Source organism: Meles meles, chromosome 14 (assembly GCF_922984935.1).
Source record: "Meles meles chromosome 14, mMelMel3.1 paternal haplotype, whole genome shotgun sequence".
Lineage (NCBI taxonomy): Eukaryota > Metazoa > Chordata > Mammalia > Carnivora > Mustelidae > Meles > Meles meles.
The window spans coordinates 12,692,015-12,719,553 of NC_060079.1; the positions used below are offsets into that span (position 1 = coordinate 12,692,015).

At 49.4% G+C, this 27,539-nt stretch overlaps 1 protein-coding gene across 1 annotated transcript; it reads left to right on the top strand.

Moving 5' to 3' along the window:
• The first annotated feature begins 2,518 nt into the window (after nucleotides 1-2,518).
• Nucleotides 2,519-27,136, top strand: LOC123925280 (arachidonate 5-lipoxygenase activating protein). Its single transcript, XM_045978532.1, has 5 exons — nucleotides 2,519-2,708; nucleotides 9,119-9,218; nucleotides 15,505-15,575; nucleotides 19,600-19,681; nucleotides 26,670-27,136. Exons 1-5 carry the CDS (start codon nucleotides 2,639-2,641, stop codon nucleotides 26,830-26,832), a joined length of 486 nt encoding a protein of 161 aa, XP_045834488.1. The 5' UTR covers nucleotides 2,519-2,638; the 3' UTR covers nucleotides 26,833-27,136.
• Nucleotides 27,137-27,539: the final 403 nt, after the last annotated feature.

Sequence of the window (27,539 nt, forward strand, 5' to 3'; positions counted from 1 at the left end):
CCCTCCCCCACTCCCCTGGCGCCCCTCGTCTTTTTGTTCCGTCTCAGCAGCTCTCTATTGAGATGAATGGCATTTCCAGAGGCTTCACCTCTGATAAGTGTTCCTCCGCGGCGCAGCCAGAATCTTAATGTGCGCGCTGTAATTTAATGGCCCTCGCAGCTGACTATTAAAACGTTCTTCCCGGGTGAAGTGGACTCGCTCCGTCGGCACGTGCTGTCCGCCCTGGCGGGGTGACTCCAGGGAGCACGGATGTGGAGGGCCCCCACAGAGGGGGGCGCAGCTACCAAACCTCCTGCCAGGGCCCTCCTGCCTCCTAAAGTGGAAATGGCAGGCCATTACCCACCCCTACCTCCCCCCATCCAACCTGGGCCCACCGCAACTCACCCCCACCCCAACCCCCACTTTGTGGGGTCCCTGGAGGTTTGGGAAGCAGGAGAAGAGGCTGCCCCTTCCTGGGTTCCTGCATTCCAGGAACCCAGGCTGGGATGATTTCCTGAAGCCTTGTTGGATTCTGTGGGTGCTGTTTTTGATGTGCTGCCCATGACGTTGCCCACCTACATGCCATAAACACACACATGAGCAAGAAGGAGGCTAGGCTGAGCCTTAAAAACATCAGGCTGTGTCATAGAGAAGCTTCTTTAATAACTGGGTGTTTCAGGGCGCCTGGGTGGCTCAGTCGTTAAAAGTCTGTCTTCAGCTGGGGTCATGATCCCAGGGTTCTGGGATTGAGCCCCACATCGGGCTCTCTGCTCAGCTAGGAGTCTGCTTCTCCCTCTTCCACTCCCCCTGCTTGTGTTTCCTCTCTTGCTATCTCTCTCTCTGAGTCAATTAAATAAATATAATTTCAAAATAAATAAATGAATAAATGAATAACTGGGTGTTTTGATCTGGAATTTTAAGTGGTGGACAGTCATGGCATGATGGGAGATATACCCGGGCATCCCTCCACTCCCCACCCCCACCCAATGCCCAATCTTTCTTTAGGGAACGATCTCCTTCAACATATGACAATTATGGAAACTACCAGGTTCTTTGATTTTCCTGCCATCTGGTTATCCTAGGAATGATATGTGACTAGCCAGGGCCGATGAGACTGTTCTGAGAATTTAGATGAGAGAAATCGGTCCTTTACACTGTGGAGACACGTGGTGTGCAGAGAGAATAAAGCTAATAAACCAAAAGAAAGCTGAGAGAGAAAGAGAGACAGTGAGAGACAGAGAACTCTATCCGGGAGAGACAGAGAAGGCCCGGCCTCCAAGGCCCAGCCACATATATCTCTGCTCTTTTCCACTTCTGGTTGTTCAGTTCTTTGGATTTTTTTGAGCCAATCAATTTCCCTTTTTGCCCAAGCTAGTTTGAGCTAAGTGTCTACTGTTTGCAACTGGAGTACTTTTAAAAAGGACCAGCCTTCACTTCTAATGCATTGTCTTTAGTTATGATGAGTATTCGAAAGGCTGCCTCTTCACCAGGGTCAGACTCCTTATCTCCTGGGACCTAAGCAGCCACTGAAACTTACCAGATCTCCCATACAAATAAGATCTCATCAAGGTCAATATGCAAATCTGGCTGGTGCTGAGCCCCGAACCAAACCGATCTTGTGACATCGCACTTGGCAGAGTGCCCCCGGCCCTCAGAGAATACTCCCGAGGGTCCAGACCCTGTCTGGCCTGCCCTTGCCACAGCCCTCCACGTGTCCAAGCTCTGGACAGCGCCTCCCCGGACCTCTGTCTCTCTCTGTTGAACAGAGGACGCTCAAGCTGCCAGTTCCCTGCTGCCACCAACTTAGTGGCTCATGCTCTCATGAAGAAAAGCTCCTCTTAGTCACTGCCAACTAGTTGTTGAGTCTGGGCTGAAGATTGCAGGAATCTTGCCTTTTCTGTGTCGCTTCTGAGAAACTGCCATTTACACGGAGAAAGCTATCCTGGAAAATGCCAGGCAACCACCTACCTTACCCAGTGGGCTCATTCTTACTCCTTCTCTCTACTCTTACCATGACATTGAAAAGACTCCAGAAAGGCATCTCAACAACGACCTCTGGGGAGCCAGCTACGGTGTTTAGTAACACTGCCCGTTTGGAAGTTTTCCTTAGGGGTCATCCGTATCCTCCTTTCTGCTCCTTATCTAAATTCTTTGGTTTAGTTTTACTTCTCTTGTTGCATTTTTTTTTTTCTGTTGAAATGGAGATGTCAGCTTGTCCCCCCCCCCCCCATTCATTCATTCATTCATTCATCCAGCCCTTATTACGTGGCTGTCACCCTGGACCCTGCCGTATGTGAAGTATTCCATTTTTTTCCCCTGGGAATTCAAGAAAAGAAAGGCAGCACTCAAAACCCAGATCTCTTGGGTGCTCTATAAATAAAACCCAAGCTTCATTTTTTCTTCCCTTCCTGCTTCTCTTCCAAGCTTTGCTTCTCTTGGCAGGTCACACGAGCCAGGGTGCTTTGGTGGCTAGTGAAAAAAAAAAAGAGAGAGAGAGAGAGAGAGAAAGAAGAAGTCACTGTGTAACTGTGCTGGGACCTTCAGAAATTCTAATGATGAAAGACAGCATGCGGGCCCTCACTTCCCCTTTCTGCACGGCGCAGGCCTGGGCGCCCGCCACCAGACGGGAGCAGTCCTCCCTGGGGAGCCCGAAGCAAACATGGATCAAGAAGCTGTGGGCAACATCGTCCTGCTGGCCATCGTCACCCTCATCAGCGTGGTCCAGAACGGTAAGGGGAGGTCCTCACTCAGAAGGGGGACCAAGGGCAGATTTTGTTTGCCTGTTGCTGTAAAGTCAGGCTCACACGGGTCTCTGTGTCTGTGCGCACTTTGGCCCACTCTTGTGCCTTATTCGTTATTTGTTTCTTGTTCTTTGAATGTATTGGTGTGTGCATGCCTTTGGGGTTTTCCTTCTGCTGGTATTACTTTCACTTTAATGGTGGTGACTAGCTGTGTTTGCAGAACCAGGTCAGCAGCCTAGAGGTTTTCTCCAAACCCTGATTGAAGTATCTTGCGAGCAGCATTTTAATCATTAATTACTGTGGCTGGAGACAGGGCAGGAGGCAAGAAGCCTAGACGGGGGTGGGGTGGGGGGGAGTAAAGTACATTTTTACTCAGGCACTGGGCTTTGGTAAGTGCAGCTGGGTTGACTTCAATGCAACTGAGATTATCTGTCACCTGTAGGCTTAAAAAGAAAAGAAATGTGAATTTGGAAGGTGGGAGGGAGAAATCACCTTACCATTATTTTATCTATGAGTTGCTCTTTTTTTTCCCCTTGTAATACTTCCTTTTTTCTAGCAATGTACAATTTTGAAGCATTTTTCCTATGCATGATATATTTACATGATAGAGGAAGCCTTTTTCTTGTGTGGGGTTTGCATTTCCATTAACCTTGCTGGCACTTGAAAAACCAAGTAAGGGACGCAGACCTGAAAAAGACAAGACCATGTAGAATTTTCTCTTTAGACTTCTAAGTTAAGACTGCCACAGACCGTTTTGAGAAATATTTCCAGTGGCTTCATGTTTTGTAGTTTATTAAGACAGAGGAAAAAAGAAGAGTGATTACCAAGGGCAGCTGCTGTAACCTAATGGTCATTACTGCATGACCCCACACTGTCACACTTGGGAAACTTGAGTATTTAACTGATTTGGGATATCCTGTTATTTCCCCCCACTCTCTTCCAACTTGAGTGGGGACAGAGGCTTCGACTTGGGCTTCTGAGCCCTAGAGAGTAAGGCTCCCCTGAGACCTCCCCACACCAGAGATGAACTTTGCATCCTCCCAGTAGTTTTCCTATATGGAACAACAGTTGGCCACTTTTTGACCCAAACATTTTCTTACTAAATCCACGCCATCAAGTTGCGGCTCAGAGTGGGAGCAAAGGGATTGTGTAGGTTGCTGTTCCTCAAGCCATTTCTGTTTCATGCAGGGACAATGAGCACCCTTGGACTTGCATATCAGCCAGGGATTCATTCATTCAACCGGCATACACCTCGCAGGACCCGCTGTGCCGGGCAGTGTCCTGGCTTTATGGGGACAGTGCTGGTGCAGACCCCCAGGAAGGGAAAAGATAGAACAGATGGCCAGCCATGGTCAACAGGAAGAATTCAAAGACCCTTCTGATGTCTGTGGAGGCAGTTTTGCATGGGGCAGTAGAGGGGTGGGCAGTGATTTTTCAGCTCTGTGTAGGGTCTCCCCTCTGGCTCTTCTCCTGATAAGCATCACCTTAGCCGACAATGCCAGTGGACTGGGGAGCACTGACCTTCCCACGGCCTGTGTGGATGGGGCTAACCTAGCTGGAGGGTTGGCGCTCACCCTGAGCCGCTCCCTCTCAGTGCAGAACTGACTTGAGGGAGGCTGCCGAGTGTCCTGTTATGAGTACAGAGTCTCTTCATCTCCCTGGGGATGCAGAACCCACCCTTGGTCTGTGGAGTGGGTCTGGGGCTTTTTCCCCTAGCGGCAGAACAAACCCTGATCGGACTTGAGGAGGGACGGTGAGTTCCTAATTGGTTTGGGCAGTGAGATTAAGTCTTCTTCCTTGGTACAGTATGGAAGGAGAGATTATAACTGGCTGAATGTCTGAGTCTTAACAACCACAGTCTAAGGGCTTTGACTTTTGACAGGCCATTTCAGATAGATAGTGACAGAACACCAGTGACCTCGCTAATAGAGGTCCACCAACTGAGGAGTGGATGGAGGCTTCCTGATGGGGAGGTACAAGTATGGGTTTGAGTGGAGCTCCCATTTTTGGACTGGAGACTTTTTCAGGCTGAGTAGACCCTACATGGTGGCCACATCCTGTCCTCTGCCCTCCTCCACCCGCCCTGAGCCGCTAGGGCAACATGGCTCCAAGGGTGACTTTGTAGAGCTCAGGCACACCCTTGCTTGGGGAAGGGATAACCGGCTGCTCTTTTGAAGCCACAGAAGCAGCCCAGCCACCCTCCCCTCTGAGGCAGAGACCTCCGACTACCATGTGATGCTGAGACCACTGTGTGAGGCCTGCCTTTTATTTGTAACTGTGAAATGTGCCCATGTCGGGCAACAAGAAAAATTCCAATGACTTGGGAGAGGACATCTGTACTTGCTTGCACCATGAGTTTTCAGGTAAACACAAAGGTTCAAGTGCACGCCCAGGGCCTCTCTTTGCAATTCTAATTAACTGCAATGTTGCAACCATAGGTCTTCCTTACAGAGTTCAGAACGTATGCAAAAACTGTGCCTCTCTCCTCCTGCCCTGCAAAATGTCATTTTGAGCCCTTCCTGTTAGTTTTAAGGAATATTTACATGTTGTTGCCAGGTGCCACAAGCTTTGTCTTTGTCCCGAGACAAAAAGGTCCTGTCCACCTGTGTCCATGATGATATCCAAGGTCTGTGCTCTCTGTACCCGGTGTGAACCTCATTTCCTGGGAAGAGGCCACACAGCCCAGCCCGCCTGGGGGAACTTCCTCCTCTGACTCTTAAACATTCTGTAGTCATCAAGATCTTTGAACCTGGGGTCCTCTTCCAGCTTGATCCAGCAAAACACAGATTTGGAAGCACAGAATGAGTTGAAAATACTTCATTCCAAGAGAGCTGGGCCAGAACCACCAAAGCCTGGTCTCCCAGGGAGTAAAGATAGAGGCGTTTCCTATGAATAGCATCCAGAGAGCCTCCAGCTTCTCCTGCCAAGGTGCCAGCAGTGCTGACATGCAGTAAACCTGAAAAAATGCAGTTTTGGGGAGAGTGATTTCCGTAGGAAGCCAAGCTAATGAGATTGAGAGAAGAGAGTGAGTTGGGGGGAAGGGCACTGAGCCTGGTGCCTGGAAGTCTGAACGGCAATAGCAGAGAAAAGATGTCCTCCAGCAGGAGAGCTGTTCCCACAGCCCTTCTGGTTGTAGGGAAAGGTGGGGGGAATTGGCATCATCCTCTCTCCTTCACTCTCTTCTTACTGTGAAGCCAAGAAGTGGGGGAGACACAATGGCCCCACAGATACAAGGGTTTGTGAGAATAGTGATAAGGAAGCTGGTACTGAGCGCCTACCTTCCCACACCATCCTTGGTACTCCTATCCCAACACCAACATTCCTAACTAATCTCATGGGCACCATATTGGAAGACCTCACAACCCAACCTAGGGTTGGATGGGCTTTAGAAACAGGACTCATGAAGTGCCCCAAAGCAGAAATCTGATTTATGCCATTCTCAACAGCTCCTACCTGAACTCTCCCGTGCTAGAGAGCTCACGACCTACCTAGCTTGCTTTCTCCTTGTTGGGTGTCTTGAGGTATTATTGCCAACACAGAGCTTTGTGTTGGCAATAATGCCTCACTGAATCCCTGAAGCCTGTGGAATATACACTATTATTATTCAGAGAAGCCTTGTGGGGCTTGGAGAGGCTAGACCATTGGTTGAAAATCCTAGAGCCAGTAGTGGTGAGACTGGGATTCAAACCCTCTCCAAAAAGCAGATGCTTCCGCTATGTATATTGCCTCAGATACATTTTTTCAAATGCACACCCCTTGAGAAGTCCTGCTGCCCTATAACTTCCATCCACTGGTCCTGTTTCTAGTCTCTGGAAAAGCTTGGACTATGCTTGCTGCCTCTAGATTTACAGAGTCAGCTGTACCATCCTGCCTTTAGTGTACCACTTCTCAGCTGACTTGCTTTCCAGGGTCCCTTGTCGTTGGGTTGCCCTCTCCCTCCAATCTTGCCCCGTGCTCTCTAAGATGCAGATGATAGATGCTTGATGTCCAGGGAAACAGTTCCTGGGATCCAGACAGCAATTCTGTGAAAATAATCATGGGCGTGTTATGCTTTGAACACTTGTATCTGTCTGCTGGTGCCTATTAACTTCGTGCTTAGCTGAATTCTCCAGATCTTTTTATGTGATCCTGAGAAAGTTAGTTGGCTTCTCTGGCTCTCAGTTTCCTCAACAGAGAAGCGGAGCTACGATAACTTCCACACGTGCTGGTCGGAGGCACTGCGTGGAACCCCCGAGCCAGCGGCGCCCAGTGTGTGTGGCAGGTGCTCAGGGATGGCCTGCAGCCTTTTCTCTCTGTGTCTATGGCTCTCTCTCTCTCTCTCTCTCTCTCTCTGTTTTGGTCTACCCTCCACAGCTGGCCAAGATAAGCGTGCTCGTGGTCTCTGCCCGAGAAGTTTCTGTGACACCATGGAGGATAACGTGGGGGATGGGGGGTGGGAGTGGGCGGTGAGGAGTGGGCAAAGGAAGCTAAATTCTTTCAAGTTTAGCTAAGCAGGAGGGAGAGGTAGGGCCTAGTGGAATGAGGCAGGCTGGCTTTACTTTCATTTGATGGGTGGGAAAGATCAGAGTCTGTTTCCAGGGTCAAGAGATGGAGGAAGAAAGAGAGGGAAGGTTCAGGAAATGGAGAGAACACCGATGAAACAGTGGGCTGAAGGGGTGGCAGGAATGGGCTCAAGGTCACAGGTAGAGAGCAAGCCCTGGCAAAGAGGAGAGGGTTTGTCCCTCTGAGCGAGGGGAGAAAGAAGAAAGGCTGATGCTCAGTACAGCCACGTGGTATGGCTGGTGGCAGAAATGACCTCTGACCTTCTTAGTATCTGTGTCACGTTCAGAGGCAAGGGCCATCCCACTGGGTTCTGGAAAGGCAATGGTAAGAATTTTCTACTGTATTCTGTGCCCGAAGAGACATTCAGAACAGACAGATGTGTACTCATGCCCTGTGTGGCTGATGGAAACCCTGCGGCGAGCGTCAGTGTGACAGCAACGGGAAATCACCCCCAGAGGCTCCCCCAGCCCCCGATTTGAATCCCCAGCTGCACTGCTCCCCAGTGGAGTGACTCCGAGAGAGCTATCAGTCCTCCCTGGGTCACTGCGTCCTTGTCTATAAGGTGGGGACAGCACTGCCGACTTTGCAGCCGTGGGCGCAATGCCTAGTGAGCGAGCAGAGGTCAGGCGTCCGCTGGAGAGCCCGGAGTTGGCCGCTGTCCCCTTCGGACCAGTGGTCCCGTAGCTCCGTTCCAGGCAGGCATGTTGCTGGGTGGGGGGGGCTGTACTTTCGCCCCAAAGAAAACCAGGGCAAGCTTTTATTCATATACACGCTTGATAAGGCATCTGTTTGGGCATTCTTTTGAAGAAACTGATAGGAAGATGATGAAAAGGAATCCCGTAAGATCCCTGATATTCTCAAAATTGGAGTAAAGGAATACCACAGGGCAGGGGGGAGGGGAGGAGATAGAGACCTTCATTCACACCCTTCCCCCACCCCCAATCTATAGACAAACTCTTGGGATTCTGGCCCCTCAGCATCCCTCACATCCCACAGCCATCCTAGTCAGCTCCCTCCTATTTCCCGCTGTCGTAGACCCTGACCTGGCAAAAGACAAAATGGCTCTCTGCCTAGCACCATTCCTCAGCTTACACCTGCCAGGAGCCCCTTGCTGTTCGTGAGATGGGAATAAATTCTAATTTTCTTAACACGGCTCTCATCAAGGTCACAGTCACGCTGCTAAATCCGGAAAGCACTTCTCAACGATCCTCTTCTTTAGGGCTGGGCTCACTGCTTCCTCACTCCATCCATCCTGGAAGCACGTCACAGGCCTCCTTACCTTTGGCCTCATTTGTAATTCCGCCAGTTTCCACTCCCTGCTCTCGATTTCCCCCATCATAAGCCAGACAGCAAACCAAAGACAGTTCTTGCTTCTGTGCCTTTGCACATTCCATGTGTGATCCAAGAGGTGATCTCCTCTGTTGCTCCCTCCATCTCGTTGGCTAATTCCTACTTGTTTGCAGATCTTACCCTAGAGGTCCCCTGTAGGGATTCCTCTGTGAACCCAACTCTGAATTAAGTTGGTTCTTGGACCCTCGATGGCTTCGTGTTCTCAGTCGGTTCTGTCTTTGTGTGAATCACTAGAGTCCAATTTCTGCTCTGTGTGTTTATTTCCTTCAACTGAAAGATCCTTGAAAGTGGGGGGCTGTGTCTTGGATGGCTTCACCATCACCAAATGCAGTGATTTGTAGAGATAGCTGCAGAATGAATTTTTGGTAACTGACATTTGACCGAAGACATTTAGGGCGGTTTGGAGAGCACACAGAGAGAACATGAAATGTTCTAGTAAAATAATGGGACACCAGGCTCACGAACGTGCCTGTTATAAACCAGATCCAAACTTTTCCCTCTGCCAGGGTTCTTTGCCCACAAGGTGGAGCATGAAAGCAAGACACACAATGGGCGGAGCTTCCAGAGGACGGGAACACTTGCCTTTGAGCGGGTCTACACTGCCAAGTGAGTCCAACCCTGATACTGCAAACGAGCAGAGTGGGGCCCTGGGCATAGGGGGCTCCTTACCAGAGTGAAGAGCACTCTCGAGGCTACCTGAATGTCCGGGCCAACCTTCAGAGTGCCCAGGAGGCAGAGTCCCCGGGAAGGTTGAAGCTCACGGGTGGGACGGAAGAGGGGATGGTTTTGTGGGACCCTTTGTCATCTTCATAAGTGCTAGTGCTTAAAGAAAGAATTGGGCGTACCAGGGGTGGGAGTGGGGAGTTGTGCAATCACCACGGCTTCCCCTGGTTCCAGAAACTCTGAGCCCGTGTGGTCAGAGTGTTACCAATTTCCGGGGGAATTAGTCCACAGGTACTACCATGAAAACCAACCATTGCTCATCGGCTGGCTCTGCCCCTTGTGTCCCACTCGGTGGACAATGTGGAGGCGTGGCAGGACCTTTCATAAGGCCCGGTCTCCTTGAGCAACCAGAACAAGGACAGTGAGAAGGGGGGGGGAGCTGTGCAACTGGTTTCCCTTCCCCTTCTCATTCTTTACTTTTGAATAAAAAGTAAAGACACCTGAACGGCTCAGTGAAGGAGATGGGAATTATTTGGGATGCAAATCTGGATGGCTGTTATTCCAACGCTCATTTTTTCCTTTATGCAGAATGTATCTGAGCAGCAGTTTCAGGCAGTGGCCTGTCTGCCTCTCTGTGCGTGAAGAGGGGCTGGTCAGAGGGGAAGTCTTCAGCTCTGAGCTGGCTAAGGAGCTGGCCTTCAGTCGTAACTCAGAAGTGACTCTGAGGGCCCCCAGAGAGCTTTCCAGAAGGGCAGTCGTGGACACCTAAGGAAATCACTGCAGGCTGATGTCCTGGTCCCCTCATGCTGTCTGGGCCCTCCGTCTTTTGGGCTTGGGCCTTCTGGTTGCTCCTGAGCGTCCACAGTCCCTCCAAGACCTCCCCCCTCTCTTGGGCCCTCGCCACCTGCTGTGGTCTTCCGTCCTTGGACTAAGCAGTCCTTGCCAGGGTCACTCCGGCAGTCGGACCTCGAGGAAATCCTTTGCTGAACTACCTCCATTTAACACTTAAAAAAAAAAAATTTTAAAAAAATGTTTTTTTAAACATTTGGGCCTTCAGTGTGTGAAGTTAGGTTTCCATTTTGCCAGCAGCGAAGAAATGGAGCAGGCCAGGCGGTTCAATGTCTGCCCTTCCCCCAAGGGTGGGCTAGCTCTGTGCTCGCATCAGTCCCCCGGGGCCAGCCCCCAGATTGCAGAAGTGACCTTTGGTGGTGGCTGCCCTGCGTCATTTGGAAGGGTGGTTTGGAAGTTCTGCAATGGTGTAGGGTTCCTGACAGAAGAAGTGGCCAGAGGAGAGGGGTGAGGCATTTTGGCTGCCCAGAGGTCCCCACGATGTGGATGCTGCAGCCTAGCTCCCCCGATCCATGTGTCTTTACCACTTCATCGCCACAAAACAGGAGCGAGAAGAATGAGGAGAAGAGGGAACTGTGGAGAGGTAGGAGCTCAGGTGGAGAAAAAAAACATTCTGTCAGATGAAGTTGGCCCAGACAGTGCTGTGGTTCTGTTACCAAGACCACTTCCTCCCTGACCCTGCCAGCAGCAAGCACTTGGTGTGCCTGTGGTGGTTATATAAGGGCGGAAAGACTGGGGATGCCCGCTACTCACTGTGTGCCGGCAAAAGCCAGGGCGCCGGCAAAAGCCTGGTCTGCTTGCACCTGCCAGGAAGCTACAGGCAAGGGGTTATGGGTTGGCCCAGCAGAATTTCTTCTCCAGCAGTAGCTTGTCTAGAGACCTCCAAAAGCACCAAAGAGCGTGCGAGTTGAGCCAGGGATTTGCATAAAGAAAAGAACATGTATTTAATCCCGCTATCTAAAAACTAAGAAATTAAGCTTTACTCATGTTTAATACACAGTTTGAAAGTGGATTGTGTGTGTATTATATCTGTCACAAGGTTGTGTGATCAAATCTTCTGGTTGATGGGGTGTGAGATCATAAATGTTTCCAGACCATGGCTATTGAGAAAAACTAGCATAACAGGATAAATGGTGCTGGTGGACTGAAAAGCCCAATGTGTATTTTTCAGCCTAAAATGTGACTGCTGACGGATACAGATGGTTCCAGATTTGGGGGGGCAGTTGGTAAACAGACACCGTAGTGAGGTGTGGCCCATCAGCTCCAACTTGGCCTCGGTTAATGGTCTGTCCCATCACTCATCACCCATCAGGGCAGAACTGAGTCAGGGCTTGGGAGACAAAAAGAATCTTAACCTTGACTCCCTGTTCAGGTGTATAAAACACAGTTCAGAGCTCTGTTCCCTGAGGAGGAGCACAGCTAGAGAAAAGTTTGATTTCTGGAGGAAAAGCTCAGTTAACAGGTCCACAATTCTTCCTTACGAGGCCAGGCAAGCGCAGGCTGTGGAGAGGAGAGGCGTCTCTGGAGAAGTGTGATTTTCTGACACGTGTTCCGTAGATTACCAGTTCATGGGCTGGTATCACCTGTTACAGACAAGAAAAAGTTCTGGACAGCAGGACTTCTGAGAACTTTTAATGTACTGAGGAACATTGTGATTCTTGGTTCTTTAAGAAAGGGAAGTCTTTTTTTTTAAACTACAGATACACACCCCATTTTTTTTTTCAAAGCATTTTTTATCAAGGGTTTAGTGTTTCACAAAATACATTTTCGGTAATGCCACCTTAATGTTCTTTCTCCTCTGCACCTCTCAAAATCCCCCTCAGCCTCCCTGCTAAGTGGGGTGGGCTTGTAAATAATTTGAAGGTGATAGGCCTGCCTTGATTATATTAATTATTAGTGATACAAAAGGAACATACGTGTCCTTTTCTCCATGAAAACAGTGACAGTGTAATGCATCAAATTGAACGTAGCACAGGCAATTGTTGACAAATCTGGCAAGCACCTCAGAATTAGACCTCAAGAAATGAGATCCAAGATGGGTTTGTCAATTTTGTCTTGCAGAAAAAATGGCACAAAACTCTCCACAAAAGAAAATTTAGAATAATGATAATTTGTCAGCAGGAAAAACATTTCTACCAGGGACTGTAAGAAGGAAGACATTGGAGCAGTCAATAGCTACCACTTCTTGAAAGCTCATTATGAGTCAGACGCTGCTTCGTCTCATTTTATTTTCACAAGCCAGGGTGGTAATTGCTAATGTCTCCACTCACCTCTCCTAGATGAGGAAAACCAAGGCTCAGTGAGGCTAGGAAATGCACCCACATTCACTCAGTGGTTGATTAGACAGCGGACCGAGGCTTCATGCCTTTAAAGACCATGTGAGCATCCGCTAGGCTCCATCTCCAGGGACAGCCTCGTCACTGACCAAAGCTACTTGAATTCAGCCCAGCGGTGGCCCTCTGTCAGGGACTGGCACCTTGCGTGGAGTTGTGGGTAGAAGATGTGTCAGAGATCCTGGAGCAGATAAGGACTGGTTTGAGTCAGACAGAGTGAGGAACGGGACTCTGGGTTTATTCTGGAAATCCAAAGGAGGAACCCATTCTCTTTTTTTTAAGATTTTTTATTTATTTATTTGATAGAGAGTAATCACAACTAGGCAGAGAGGCAGGCAGAGAGAGAGAGGGAAACAGGCTCCCTGCTGAGCAGAGAGCCCGATGCGGGACTCCATCCGTCCCGATCCCAGGACCCTGAGATCATGACCTGAGCCGAAGGCAGTGGCTTAACCCACTGAGCCACCCAGGCGCCCCGGAACCCATTCTCTTAAAGTTGGGAGAGATTCATTTAACTCCAGCCAGACCACTGTTACTGGAGACCAAGGTGACTTGAGACAATAGGAAGAATGAAGTCGATGCCACAATACTATACCATTCTAATGAGCAAATTCCTCAGATAATTAAGAAATTTTTTATAAATTTTGTATCACCCAGATGAAACCTGTACTTAAAAACAAACAAAACAGAGCAGGAGAATGAGAAGGAGGTAGGAGAGAGCTTGGTATTAATAAGTTTTCAAAGGATGTCTTCCCACATTTTCTTGAACTGGGAAATGGATCACATTCGGAATTCCAAGGCCGTGGCTTTGTGCCTCTGATATGTAGTAATAGATACAATGCTTGTGCTCCATACTGTATGTGGGACCTGTTTATTCACTAAGTACTTCATCCCAAATAATAAATTTGTTCTGCCGCCTGAACTTCAGAGTTCCTACCGTGTGCACTAGATACAGTGAACCCCAGGCACCGGGCAAGGCCAGCAGAGCTGTGCCTAGAGCCCAGGATAGGATACACGGCTTTCTTACCTTTAATTTCATTGACTTCTCCACTAGAGGATCTTTTGATCATCAGAAGGACTTAAAGACTCCTGTGTCCAGGGACACAGCCCATCCTCTCTGGGCTGTCTGCAGGGGATGGACCAAGGGCTATTCATTCCAGAGTTCTCGTTGGTAGTAGTGAGGCACGAGATGCTGTCAGTCTGAACAAGAGTTCATAGCTGATTTAGGAGGAAAAGCATGAGAACGAGATCAAGGAGGATCCTGATGAAGGACTCTAAGGAAGGAATTCGGATAAAAGGCTGAATATATTTTACAAATGGCATCTCTGCTTTTACCCATACAGTTTGAATTAAATTAGACCAGAGTATGCTTCAGAGTCTCCTGGAGGGCCTTGTTAAAACACAGATTGCTGTCCCCCCGCCCCCACCCTGGGAGGTTTTAATTCTGTGGATCCAAGACGGACATTAACATTTGCATTTCTAGCAAGTTCCCAGGTGCTTCTGACACTGCTGAGCCCAGCACCACACCTTGGGCACCCCCTCATTAGAGCATCAACTCTTGAAAAAGCTTATGTGGATCTTAGAGCTACTATCAGTCTCTTAGTTTTTCAGGTAAGGAAACAAAGTCCAAAGTGATTGCTTTGCAATTGACAAACAGCTAGTGAATGTCAGGGCAGGGACCGAATCCTAGTCATGTGCCCTTTCCACCCCATTGCGCTGCCCTCCCATCCTTTCATGCTTCCACGTCCTTGAAGGTTGTTTTTCCATGGATGTGTATATCGGTGGTCCCGATCTAGACTAACAGACCTGGTTTTAGAGCTGGACTGAGCAGGATGTGAATCTTGACTCTGCTACCCTGTTGGTTGGTGATGCTGAGCAGGTTACTCAGCTTCTCCAAATCTTGGTTTCTCATGTGAAAACGAGAGTCGCTGTGGTAGACTGAATAAAAGGCCCGCCAAAACATTCACATCCTGACCCGGGGAGCCCACGAATAGGTTCTGTTACACGGCAAGAAGGAATTAAGGGCACTAACCAGCTGACCTTGAAATCAAGAGAGTATTCTGGATTATCTGGGAAGACCCCAATGTAATACAAAGGTTCTTCTAAATATGGAAGAAGGAGGCAGAAAAGTCGGTGTCAGGAAGACGTGAACGGCCATCACTGTCTTTGGGGTTGGCAGGGGGTCACAAGCCAAGGAATGCAGGTGATCTCCGGAAGCTGAGAAAGGCAAGGAAACGGATTCTTGACTGGAGTCTCTGGCAGGATTGCCGCTGTGCAGATACACCTTGGTTGTAGCCTGGTGAGATCCACTTGGGACTTCTGACCTCTTCACGATTTGTCTTGTTTGAAGCCGCTGAGCTGGTTCCAGCAGCCATAGAAAATGCCAGCAGTCATGCCTGTGCCCTCCAGGGACCGCAGTGAGTTTGTGGGAGATGGAGCTGTAAGACAACAGCATGGTGGCTGGAGTGAGATGACAGCCCCTCTACAGGGCCAGGACCGAGCCCCGCACACTGTGATCGCACTGCCAACCAGAGACCTTCCTGGGCACCAGCTTTTCTGAGTCGACCCTGGTTTCTCTAATGCCTGTAGCTTACCTCTCGTTTCCCCAGCCAGCCTGTGGGTCTGCGCTGACTTGTGCGGCTGACAAAGGTTTCCTGAGTTGAAGTCCTCTCCCCTGCATCCTCCCCCTAATTCTGACAGCCGCCACAGCCCTGCTGTCTGTGTTGCTCACTTTTCAATTCCAAGAAGCACTTTGGCACAGCCCGGAGCAGGAACCCTGCCAAAATGAATCCATCAAGAAACCAAGTCTCCCGTTGGCTTTGCGGAGAAAGGGAATGAACGGATTCCAAGCATGTGTTAGCTTCATCCCACTGCCCATTTCTGATGGGGCAGCCGTGTCTTACTGGTAGGTGTAAGTGCGATTATGAATGGGGTTTGCGCCTCATGTGTGATGGTGATTGTCAGTCTGGGGTTTCAGGTGATTTTCCGAGTATGCTGCAATAACATGTTTTCCGATTTTTCTCCTCCTTGTTTTTCTTTTTATTCTACAGCCAAAACTGCGTCGATGCGTACCCCACTTTCCTTGTTGTGCTCTGGAGTGCGGGGCTCCTGTGCAGCCAAGGTAACTGGGGTTTCTCTGTGGTGTTCCCTTTCTGAAAGGTGCATCTTGAGGGGGTTCAAGTGCAGGCTTTTTGTTGGAAAGACTGCCTGACCTCCAGCTCCGCCCGCCGGTGAAGCCCGGTGAGGGGAGATATCCTGGGGGGTGGGGTTTCCCCGCACGCTGTGTGCCTCGCAGGAGTGGGTGCGATTAGGCACAGCTAATGCCTGCTCCCCGGTGGCTGGGTGAGAGCGGCTGTGCCGAGCGTGGTTTAAGGCTAAATGTGACTCAGAATCCTTAAGCAGCGTTCGCTCAGATACAAGGGCATTATAAATGAGAGCGCCTGAGGGATCTATTCTGGGACCACTGTTGCTCCGCGCGTCTGCTAAGAAGCTTCCAGCGTGGCGGTCCTCTGCCGGGCGTGTGTCTGCAGAGCTGCTGGGTGGATTCCAGGTCTGCAGCCTTCGAGGGTTATCAGCAGCCCGCAGTCCCGACTCCAGCAGGCTGACTCCCAGAGTTGATTTAAAATGAGATGGAAACCAGAGTCCTGGGTTTTGGTTCTTTGGAGCTTGGCATCGTGCCTGGCGGAGGCTTGGTGTGACCTGGCAAGCTTCCACACCGTGGCCCCACAGGGTGCGCGCCTAAGAAAAGGCCACTGGTGTCCTCGGAGGGGTTAGGGGATCCTTATCATCCTCGCCCACTTTATAGAGGAGGTGGAGGGGATATTATCTCCCTCTAGTGTCTGTGAGGACACTTTGGTTCGGGAGATAAGGTAACTTGTTCAAGGTCACTCAGTGAGTGAATGTGGAGCCCCGATGAGAGCCCAGGTCTGTGGGGTTAACTCCTGGACTTCTCTTAAGTAACCTTTTGCATTATTCACGTGTCTACTGCATATACATTGAACACCTTCTACATGGCAAGCCTTGGGCTTGGACACACAGTGATAAATAAAGAGATGGCCGAGCAGCACGTGACACGTGGTGAGAGGAACCCAGGGAAGATGTGGATGGATAAGTTATTGCCAAGAGTGAGAAGGGCCAGGAAGGAAAAGGATCAGGTGCAGCGACAGGGAACGGAGGTGAGGGATGGCAGCAGAAACTCCTTCAGGGACACCATGTGGCCTCCTTCTGTGCTCCATAAGGCTGTCATTACTCACTATTTATTTACCACTATCTATCCTGAGTGAAAGAAGAAACACGTCTGGCGTCACTTGAAAAATCAAGTTAAACTATGCCTATACGAGGAGTTACGATTCCTTTTATGTCTTAGATGACACTTGATAGAGATGAATCTCGAGATGTTCTAGCCCAATTAATACCCAGGGGGTGGGAAGGTGTTTCGGAGCCCTGAAGCCACGCGTTTCAGCCGAAGCAGATATTGGCATTGCTAGGGGATGAAAGCGTCAGTGGACCCTTTTCGATCATCGTCATTCCTTATGACTGTAGTAAATTCCTGAATTTTTTTAGTCAAAAGGAACCTCAGCGATCTTTCCAGCCCAGATCCTTCACTTTACAGAGCAGGAGCCCAAGCCCCACCAGGAAAGTTGCTTGCTCAAACTCAGAATTTTCAAGTCCAGATTCGAACCCACCGTGCCCCCCTGCTGTTCCACGCAGCCTGGGTCCGCAAGGCACGGAGAGTCCTCTGCAAGAGGGCAGTGAGCACGGCCATTTCCCGCCCCTGACTCCTGTCAGCCCTTGTTCGGTTTCGACGCCCACTGAGAGAGAGACGGGCTAGTCAGTTAGAGTGGAACCGTCCAGATGGGCCAAACCAGGAAAGGCTTCGTCCGGGGCAGCTTGTGAATTAGGGCAGTTTTGGTGACCTTCAGATAATAGCAGAACCTCCTAAGCGGTTCCTTTTGTGCTTTACCCGGCACATGACACTAGTATTGGGGGAGGCAAGGTGGAGTCGGGGCGAGAACACGGATCTGAGAAGGACAGACCAGAGAACATTCTGAGGACGCTTGTTGCTGGTGGTGTGACTCCTGGCTCTTACTCCGTTTCCCCATTTGTAAAGCAGGAGTAGTTGAGTTCCCCGGATGATTAAGTGAGACTGTGTGCATAAAGCCTCTGACAGGCTGCATGGCGGAGATCAGACCGAACCGTATACACCTGCCAATGCCTGACTGTTTAGGATCCTCAAACATGGCAATTTCCTACAGTCTGGCCTAATAGTAGGAGCCCAGTAGATGTTACTATTGATGGCGCCGTGCTGGTGGTGGTAATAGAGCTTTGAAATTATACAAACATGGTTTAAAATCCCACCTTGTTAAAAAATAAAATTCAACCAAGTGAATTTTGAAGATCTAATGGGCTTCGTCAAAGGATGCATGAATCTAGCAGTATCCCATCTAGCAAAGAGAGGGGAGCTCCCAGGGGTTGTAAAAACGGAAGGCTTTTGTAGGAAGGAGGGTGAGGCAAGAAAGTTGTTAGCAAACAAACAAAAAAAAGGATTGTTCCCCGAAAGGTTTCTTTCCCTTAGAGGGAGGGAGTGTGTGTGTATGGTGGGGGTGGGGGGGTGGCTTATCCTGTAGATTACCTCATCTTCCTTTGAAGGAAGGAGAGGGCCCACGTGGCCGATTACTTCACTGGCTCGCATCAGAACATTCCTGACTATGTGTTAAGACCGAATTTCTCAGGGAAGTTGAAATGGCAGTTAGATGAGGAATTAAGCCCCGCTCTGGGGACTTAGTTTAAGTGATGCCATTTTGGGCCTGTGGTTTTCTTTTTAACAAGCTTTTCCTCGGCTCACCTGACTTTTATGAGTTCATTTAACAGACAATTTTTGAAAGCCAGTATGTGCCAGCACTATGCCGAGCACAGAGATGATGGTCAGCAAAAGGTGGCTGTCCTCTTTTGGTCTAGTAAGCGACTCAGGGCAAACTGACTTCCTTGGGCCTCAATTTCCTCATCTGCCCAATGGGGACAGTGATGCACTCTTCATCAGGTGGCTGAGAGGATTGGAGACCCAAGGATCCAAAGAGCCTGGAGCAATGCTTGGCATGTAGAAAGTGTTCTGTCAACAGAATTTGGCCTTCAAACAATGTGGACAGGTCTTCAGAGGGCTTATACCCATGGGCCTATCTCTCCCCCACGAGTTTTCCTGCTCGGTAGGAAAGCTGCAGTCAGCCCTCTGTTCAGATGTAGGATGAGTTAAGTGTTAGTGCCTGATCATAGTAGTTCTTGTGGGGTTGGAGTTTCCAACTCTCAGCTCCAAGGTTCAGGACTCCTGCTCCTCACGGCTGTTACAGGGCTAGAAGGCAAAGGGAGTCTTCCTCCCCAGAGATCTTTTTCCTCCCCAAAGATTGATTTATTTATTTGAGAGAGAGAGAGAAGGAGCGCACGAGGGCACACAAACGGGAGGAGGGACAGAGGGAGAGAGAGAATCTCAAGCAAACTCCCGGCTGAACTCGGATCCCGACACGGGGCTCGATCTCACAATCCTGAGATGGCGGCCTGAGCTGGAATCAAGAGTTGGATGCTCAACCGACTGTGACCCCCCAGCCTCCCCCACCCCCACAGAGATCTTGTCTGAATTGCCTGCAGTTGTTCAGAAAAGGCTGAGCATTGCACTGCCTGGAGGCCCAAAGGGGAAGGGTATGCTGTTAAGAGAGCCAGCCTAGGCTGGGCTTGGGGTTCAGGTCTGGCTCTCCCAGGCCCTGCCCTGGGCCACACACACAGACAGACAGACACACACACACCCTGACGATCTTGCACAAGCTCCTTGACCACTGGAGCCCCAGGTGTCACCCCTAGAATAGAAAAGATGATACTGGTCACGTGGAAAGGATTCAAATGAGATGATGGGCACGAAAACACTTTGTAAACTGTACCATGACGCCAGTAGAAAGTAACAGTACTAACGCTTCTAGGTTTCCACCAGCCCTAGGCTTTTTGCTGAAGTCCCCATCAGCCCCAGCTGCCGGAACCCGAGGCTTCGGCTAGATCTTGCCACCAGCATTAGCTGGGCCACGACTGTGTTCATATTATGTAAACTTAACACGTTCTGGCACCTGTGAAGCTCACACCGGCGTCTCCCTTTCTCCGCTTAGTTCCCGCCGCCTTTGCTGGACTGATGTACCTGTTGGTGAGGCAAAAGTACTTCGTCGGCTACCTGGGGGAGAGAACTCAGAGGTAGGCCACCGGGACTGCTTCAGAACCAGGGTGTGAGTCATGCTTTTTGAGCAAGAAGAGCGATCACTCACAACCATATTCTGCCTAAGATTTAAGGCTCTGGGGGGATCCCTTGGGGCCGGAGGGGGAAGGCTCAGTAGCATCCGTCATCCTTTACCCCCTGAACTTTGTGGGCTCTGCAAATGCAGCTGGGGGGCTGGACTCGTGCCCCCGCTAGCCAACTCCTCCACATGGCCTTGGGCTCACAAAGGATGCTTTAACGCCACGCGCCACACGCGCATTCTTGCAACCCACACCCTCTACGCCCTCCCTTCAGGGTCTGGGCCTTGAATGACTTTCTGTGTCTGGCTTTCCAAGGCCTCTCGGGAGTGAAACATTTTATTGTTTGCCTCAAGAAACGAGAGCTCAAGCTTGCACCTTGTGAGACGTTCTCTTGAGTAACAGATCTTCCAGGGACCAGCAGGAAGAACGTTGCAAAAATAGTCCGCACTCTCAGGCAAAGGATGGAGTCTGTGAATAGCGTCCCCGTTGCATTGCTTATAGACGCTGCCAGACGGAAGGCTCCGGAACAGCACTTACATACTTTGACGACACCCGCCTTGGGAAGTCGGAATTTTCATAACATAAATGAGGATACTTACAGAAGAGATGTTTGAGTTCTAGTCTGCCATCAGTTCCTTAGAATTCCTAGGGTACCAGGAGGGCTCCGAGAGGCAGGCTGGTTCTTACCAGTTCTGGGAGGCTGCCGCCCCTACGGGGACTCCAGCCTTCCCCTCCATTTCTCTCCCTTGTCTGGTTTCACATCCTTCTCTGTCTCTCACAATAGCACCCTTCTTTCGTGGTTAATGGGCTCTCTGCTCAGATAGCATCCTTCAGCGGTGATAAAGGCTCTGACATCCCACGAGGTCTGCAGGTGAAAGCACTGTCATCTGGGGACCTTGGGAGCCTGTGAAGTTAAATGGCTGGCCGGGGGGGGGGGGGGGTAAGGAGAGGGCGGGGAGGAAGGGCGGGTTTGATGGTGAGCTGCCGCCCGAAGGATGCTCTCCTTCCAGCAATTCTTGCCAGTGCTCATTTCTTCTTCATGCCTCTCTGGTGGCGTTCGAATTATCCTCGAAAACCGCAATTCCATTATGTCTCTTATCAACACTGTCATAAATGATGTTCTTTATCCTCTTCCACCCTGGAAAACCTCTATCTGCCTTTGCCAGGGAGATCACCTGTTGTCAGGAGGTGGAGGAGAGGTGGAGTGTTCATCGGTGAAATCGGGGGGGGGGTTCTGCTCTCGGGGCTGCCTCCCTGGGCCTCCCTGTCTTCCTCCCCAAAGTCTCGGAGTCTGGCCCAGGCACTGTTCTCTTTCTCTGTCATCACTTGCCTGAGATCTTAAAGTTGCTTTAATTCTAAGACAGTCTGTGGAGCATGACAAAATGTGTTCATTCACCCACGGGCTCTTTTCATTTTCAAGGTAATCACTGCTAGGGAACGAACCGAGGGGGCAAAAATAATAAGATAGAGACTTAAAATCTTAGAACGATTCAATTTCCCCGGACCTCATAGAAATGTGAGTGGCCTAACCTCTTAAATGCTGGCCTGGTGTCCCCCGGGAGAGATAGGTGTGATGCCACCAGCCTCTGTACCCTGGTCTGTGTTTATCAGAGCCTTCTCACCTCTCCTGCATGCATAGTCTTCGTTAGTCATCCATCACGGCGCCCTTTCCTGCGGAGGCCAAACATGGCTTCACACTACTTCCAAATACAGGGTCCTGAGCTATTGTCCTCCCTAGAAACAAAAGGTACTAGATGAAATGTCTAATCTTAATCTAGACCAAAATATAGCTTGAGGTGGATGTCACCCTGAGAGCCTCGGTCACTAGGTCCAAGAGGATTTTCAATTCTGCCTTCTGGAAACTATGATGTTCAATTCTGCCTTCTGGATTTCAATTCTGCCTTCTGGAAACCCTTTCACTGTGGATTCCACTACGGATGTCCACCTCTGTCCTTGGGCTGTGTCACACGTGGATTCTGCAGAGGCTTTCACCACCTAATGTCTTCAGGATCTGCTTATTTCTTAGGCTCAGCAACAGAGGAAGATACTGCTCAGCGGGACCCTGGACCCTTCCAGGAATTTCTCCCTTGGGTTCAAAAATCATCTTTCACTCCTCTGTAGAAGTTGCTTTGGTCCCAACTGCATCAGAAGTTCTAGTGTCCTTTTTGGTCCAGTGGGTAGGCATGACATTCCTTGATATATCTCCCCCACCAAAGCTTCCTCTTCTTGGGATTTTGTAGTCCCCTCCTTTGTCCCTCCACCCCCACCCCAGAAGTTTATGGCTCCTAGTCTCTGTCCTACATCCTACTCCCCGACCCTTTCTCCCTGTCTTGATTAGGTAATTTGTAGCATCTCTAGATGCAGTTAAGGACGAATTTTACTTTCTTTCTCTTTCATTCTAAGTTACCATCTGGCCCAAGCTCAGTGGCTGTTTGGCATTAAAGACTACTTGCCTTTTATTATCTACCTTCCCTGGCTGGCACCAGGCTTCCCTCTCTTCTTGTCCCTCAGAGCCCTGTTCCCAGTTGGAGGTCCTACTTAATTCCTCTTTGCAATTTCAGTTCTAAACCCAGTAGTGGATGGGGCAAAGATTGGCAACACTTGAGACCAACGAACTCAGCTTAACCAACTCCACCTTCCCTAATTGCACACTCAGTCCTCATTCACTACCCATCCATGTAGTAAATACTGACCACCTGCCCCCAGCGAGGTACTAAGTCCATTTTGTTGAGATGATAATGAACATGACAGAGGCCCGGGGGCTGCTGGAGGCAGGAGCAGACCCAAAAGACTAAACCTATAGAAATAATTAGGGGCACAGTTTTCAGAAGTGTTGCTCTGTTGGAGTCATTTTCTCCCTTAGTGTCAAGATTTTAGAATCCCTGCCCCCCCTTCCTCAAATATGGACCGTGGGGTTACTTCACCAGAGCTAGACTCTTGGGATGAGTCTAGGGATATCAAGGCTGGTGTTTCTAAAGTGAAACCCACCAACCAATGACACCAGAATTGCCTGGGATGTTTGTTAAAAATACAGATTACCAGGCTCCACTCTGAACTTATGGAATCAGAATCTCTGGGGTGGAAGCCCAGGGAATATGCATTTTTAACAACTTCTACACACAATTTGGGAAACACTGAAGGCTATTCATGCCTCTTTTTTTTTAAATTTTTATTTTTAAATTTTTAAATAAACATATAATGTATTTTTATCCCCAGGGGTACAGGTCTGTGAATCGCCAGGTTTACACACTTCACAGCACTCACGATAGCACATACCCTCCCCAATGTCCATAGCCCCCTCCCCCTCTCCCAATCCCACCTTCCCCCAGCAACCCCCTGTTTGTTTTGTGAGATTAAGAGTCATTTACGGTTTGTCTCCCTCCCGATCCCATCTTGTTTCATTTATTCTTCTCCTACCCCCCTAACCCCCCATGTTGCTTCTCCATGTCCTCATATCAGGGAGATCATATGATAGTTGTCTTTTTCCGATTGACTTATTTCACTAAGCATGATACCCTCTAGTTCCATCCACGTCGTCGCAAATGGCAAGATTTCATTTCTTTTGATGGCTGCATAGTATTCCATTGTGTATATATACCACATCTTCTTTATCCATTCATCTGTTGATGGACATCTAGGTTCTTTCCATAGTTTGGCTATTGTGGACATTGCTGCCATAAACATTCGGGTGCACATGCCCCTTCGGATCACTACGTTTGTATCTTTAGGATATATACCCAGCAGTTCATGCCTCTTTTCTAAGAGTGATTCGTTTGACAAAAATGTATGGTGGGCCTGATTTATTGGAGGTATGTGGGTGAACAAAACTGTAAAACTGTAAAACTGTGGGTGAACAAAAAAACTGTAAGGCCCATGAGAGAAAGATACTGTTTCAGTATCTTTCTCTCATGGGCCTTACAGTTTTTATTCACTTTAGAAGTTATCAGGTTTAAAGTGGCATATCTTTAAGGAAAAGAACCAAATTTGAAAGCCAAAAGGGACCATAGAGTTTTCTTCTCCTACCCACATTATGTATACATTTTTGTGTGTGAGGCAGGAAAGGTCAGCAACTTGCCCACAGCAGAGAGCTGGGGCTGGAGCTCAGGTGCCTTGATATCCGGGCTCACCTGTTTCATACCACAGCTCCTCTTCCTCGAAGCTTTAGGCACCTTTGAGAGGGAATTGTTTGTCATAAGGCCTCTTTGACGTTTTCATGTAGGTTTTGTGTGTGTGTGTTGTGTGTGTGTGTTGGAAGGGGGGATACGTTTGTTTCAAAACTAACCACAAAATCCTAGTCTTCAAAACCTGAAGGAGCCCTCAGGAAAGCAGAAGGAGCAGGACTGTACCCTCACACAGACAAGTCTGAATTCCCACTCTGCCTCTTCTTGGCTGTGTGACCTTTAGGCACATTGTTCAACCCATCTGCTCTGTTTTCCCACCAGGTTAACAACATGGCATGGAGTAGGTCTGAGGGTTCAGTGAAGTCACAGATGGAAATGGCCTGGTCCCTCAGATGCTTAACTTAATGCTGACCTTCCCCACACCATTTAGGAAGAACTATGTATCACCTTTTACAAACAATAAAAAAGATGCCTTCAGTTTCAAAGTCTGATTAGGCAGCAGGTGGCCGGCTTCCTTCTGCACGCTCCTTAGCTTTCAGCTTCGCCAGAGCCTGGGGCGGGTCCTTCCGTGCCCACCTCCCAGGGTCACAGCCCGTCTCCAAGCCTGACAGAGCGAAAAAGGAAGTCCATGAAGTGCGGAGCTGGGGACCTCCGCTCACCCTTCCTAGCCCTGCAGGTGACGCGCATGCGTAGAGCTCTTGCCTCCCGCCTCTTTCCCATGGTTTGGGGATTGCTAAGATACCCCACAGCGGTCTCTTTGGGAGCAATCTGCCCCGAGGCCTTTGAAAAATGCTGCCCAAAGTCAGGAACATCACAATTTCAGCAGCAGGCACTACCATTTCATCCTTCACCACAGATTTATCTCGAGCACGTTCCGAAACAGCTTTGCAAATCACTTTCTCTTGTTTCTGTAATGAGCATATGGTGGCCTCATTCATGTGAGAAATCTGAGCCACCACAATATTTGACTTTTCACAATTTAATTCCTCTGAACCCTCTGTTCTCTCGCTAGAAAATATCCCTTACTTAGACTCTGTGACTTCCTTATCAGCATTAGCAGGTAACTGTCTGTATTTGTCTGCCGGGGACACTATGATGGAGTACCACAGACCGGGGGCTTCAGAAAACAGAAATGGATTGTTTCACTGTTCTGGAGGTTTGAAATCTGAGATCAGGGTGTTGGCTGTCTCGTTTTCTCCCGAGGCCTCCCTTCTCAGCTCACAGATGGCCATCTTTGCCCCATGTCCCTACATGGTCTTCCGTCTGTTTGTGTCTGTGTCCAAACCTTCTCTTCCTAAAAGGACACCAGTCCTTTTGAGTCAGGGTCCCCCTTGATGATCACATTGTACCTTAATCACCTCTTTAAAGACTCTGTCTCTAAATACAATCATGTCCTGAGGCATTGGGTTAGGACTTCAACATATGAAGGCGGGGGGCACAATTCAGCCCAGAATGCTCCCATGAGGAGTCAAATATTCTTCCCAAATAAAGAGACAGAACATCTCACTTCATGAGCATGACTGTAAACAGGAGACCAAGGAAAGAAGAACACAGCTGGCCAAGGAGCCGCGGTAGGGGCAGCTAGCCATGCCGCTCAAGCTTTAATGGCCTGTGAGTCAAGGAGGGACTTGTCCAAATGCCGATTCTGGTTCAATGAATCCAGGGAGGGACATGAGATTCTGCATGTCCAAGAAGCTCCCAGTGGATGCTGCTGGTCTGTGGACCACACTTGGAGTAGCAAGGAAATTAGACAGTCAACTGTGGAATGGTTTTCACACTCCTGGCCCGGGAAAGCGATGAGTTACAGCATGAATCTCTGGGGTCCAATTCCAAAAGACGCAATTTCTCACACTGAACCTGCCGAATTCTGCTCTCTCTTGATTATGTCAAAAACCAGGCTCAGCAGCCCCGACTCACCTGTTTAGCTGAGCTGGCTGTTCTTGTTGAGCGGTCTTGATTACCAAAGTGTCCCCTCGCCGGGGTCGTTACTAACAGCCTTAACGAGCCATTTGGCTGGACTTCCCGAACATGCGAGTGCTGGCACAGATGGAACCAGCCCAGCGGTCACAGGGGATGGAGCAGAGGGAGGCCCGGGCAGCCGCTGTGTACAATTAAGCAGTCACATATCACTGGGGAAATGCCTCCTGACCCCAGCTGCTGATTTGCCCAAGCAGTTTAGGATTTAGAGCCTTCGAGAGAAGAATATGAATGCACTAAAACAGCTCTTTCCCCTCCATTCTCTTACAATGTAAGAGCCCGTCTTCCATGGCGAGGGGCCCAGCTCTCCTTAGCGGGGACATAATGGTATTCCCAAGCAGCCTCAGGAGCCGAGCCTGAACTCTCAGACACCCAGGCACCTTTTAGATTCCTCCAGCCTTATTGGCTCACTGAAACCAGTACCCCTCCCATAGAGGTACTTAGGTCCCACGTTAGAGCCCACTGCCAGCACGGCTTCCCTGGTACTTCCTGGAGCGGAAAAGCCGCAGAAGGGGTCTGACAAGTCAATGGGGTTCCAAATCCTTGGTCAGCATGCCTGACAACCAGCTGACAGAACCCTCCGCCTTCACACCGTCGGGGAAATCGGGAGAGCATCGAGAAGCTGCCGAGCAGAGCTCTAACCGTGATGGGGTTTGGGGTCTAGTCTTTTTAGCTTGGTTTTGAAATACATTCAGTGACGAATAATAGCGGAGACACTCCCATTCTTCCTACGAAGCATATGGAGTAAAAGGAACTCTAATTTAAACCCCATGTATCTCAAAGACGGTAACTTTTTTTTGTGAAATTGGTGTCATTTTGCTGCTTCTACAGTTTTCTTTCTCTTCTAGCACGCCAGGCTACATATTTGGGAAACGAATCATCCTGTTCCTGTTCCTCATGTCCCTTGCTGGTATATTCAACTATTACCTCATCTTCTTTTTCGGAAGTGACTTCGAGAACTACATAAAGGCAGTAAGCACCACCATCTCCCCTCTGCTTCTCATCCCCTGACTCTCCGCTGAAGGCAGGGTCGGCGCTCTCATCGGATCAATACTGAAAGTCGTCATAACTCAGCCCTTGCAAAGCTCCTCTTCAGACAGCTGTAAATCTAATGGCCATCTGGGCTCCGCAGCTTGAGTTAACCATGTTTTCCCTGGAAGAAAATACCTTTGTGTCTGCCCCGCCCCTTGAGAATGGCAGTGGCCCCGTTATCTCTTACTCTGACCAGTTACTCTACGTTTCTTGACTTAGCCGGCTTTCTGAAGATGTTTTGTGGCCACACTTATCTGCTCCTAAAATAAAATGTAGAGGCATGTTTTAGGCTGCTGGGTGAGTCTTTTGTGGGTTTGTTGCTACATGTGAACAATTGATTTGCTTTCCTCGCCCTCCATATAATAATAGAAAGGACACTGTTTTTACCCACACACGGGGACAGAAAGGCAGTCACCAAAATGTCAACGCTGATCATATCGAGGAGAAGGGATTTGGGGTCAGTTTTACTCTGTGGTTTATATTTTCATGTATTATCTGAAGTTTCTTAATGAGCAACTAAATAGCACTCAAGAAAGAACCAGGAGAGATGGGGCGCCTGGGTGCCTCAGTGGAGTAAGCCTCTGCCTTTGGCTCAGGTTATGATGTCAGGGTCTTCAGATCGAGCCCCACATTGGGCTTTCTGCTCAGCAGGGAGCCTGCTTCCCCTCTCTCTGTTTGCCTTTCTG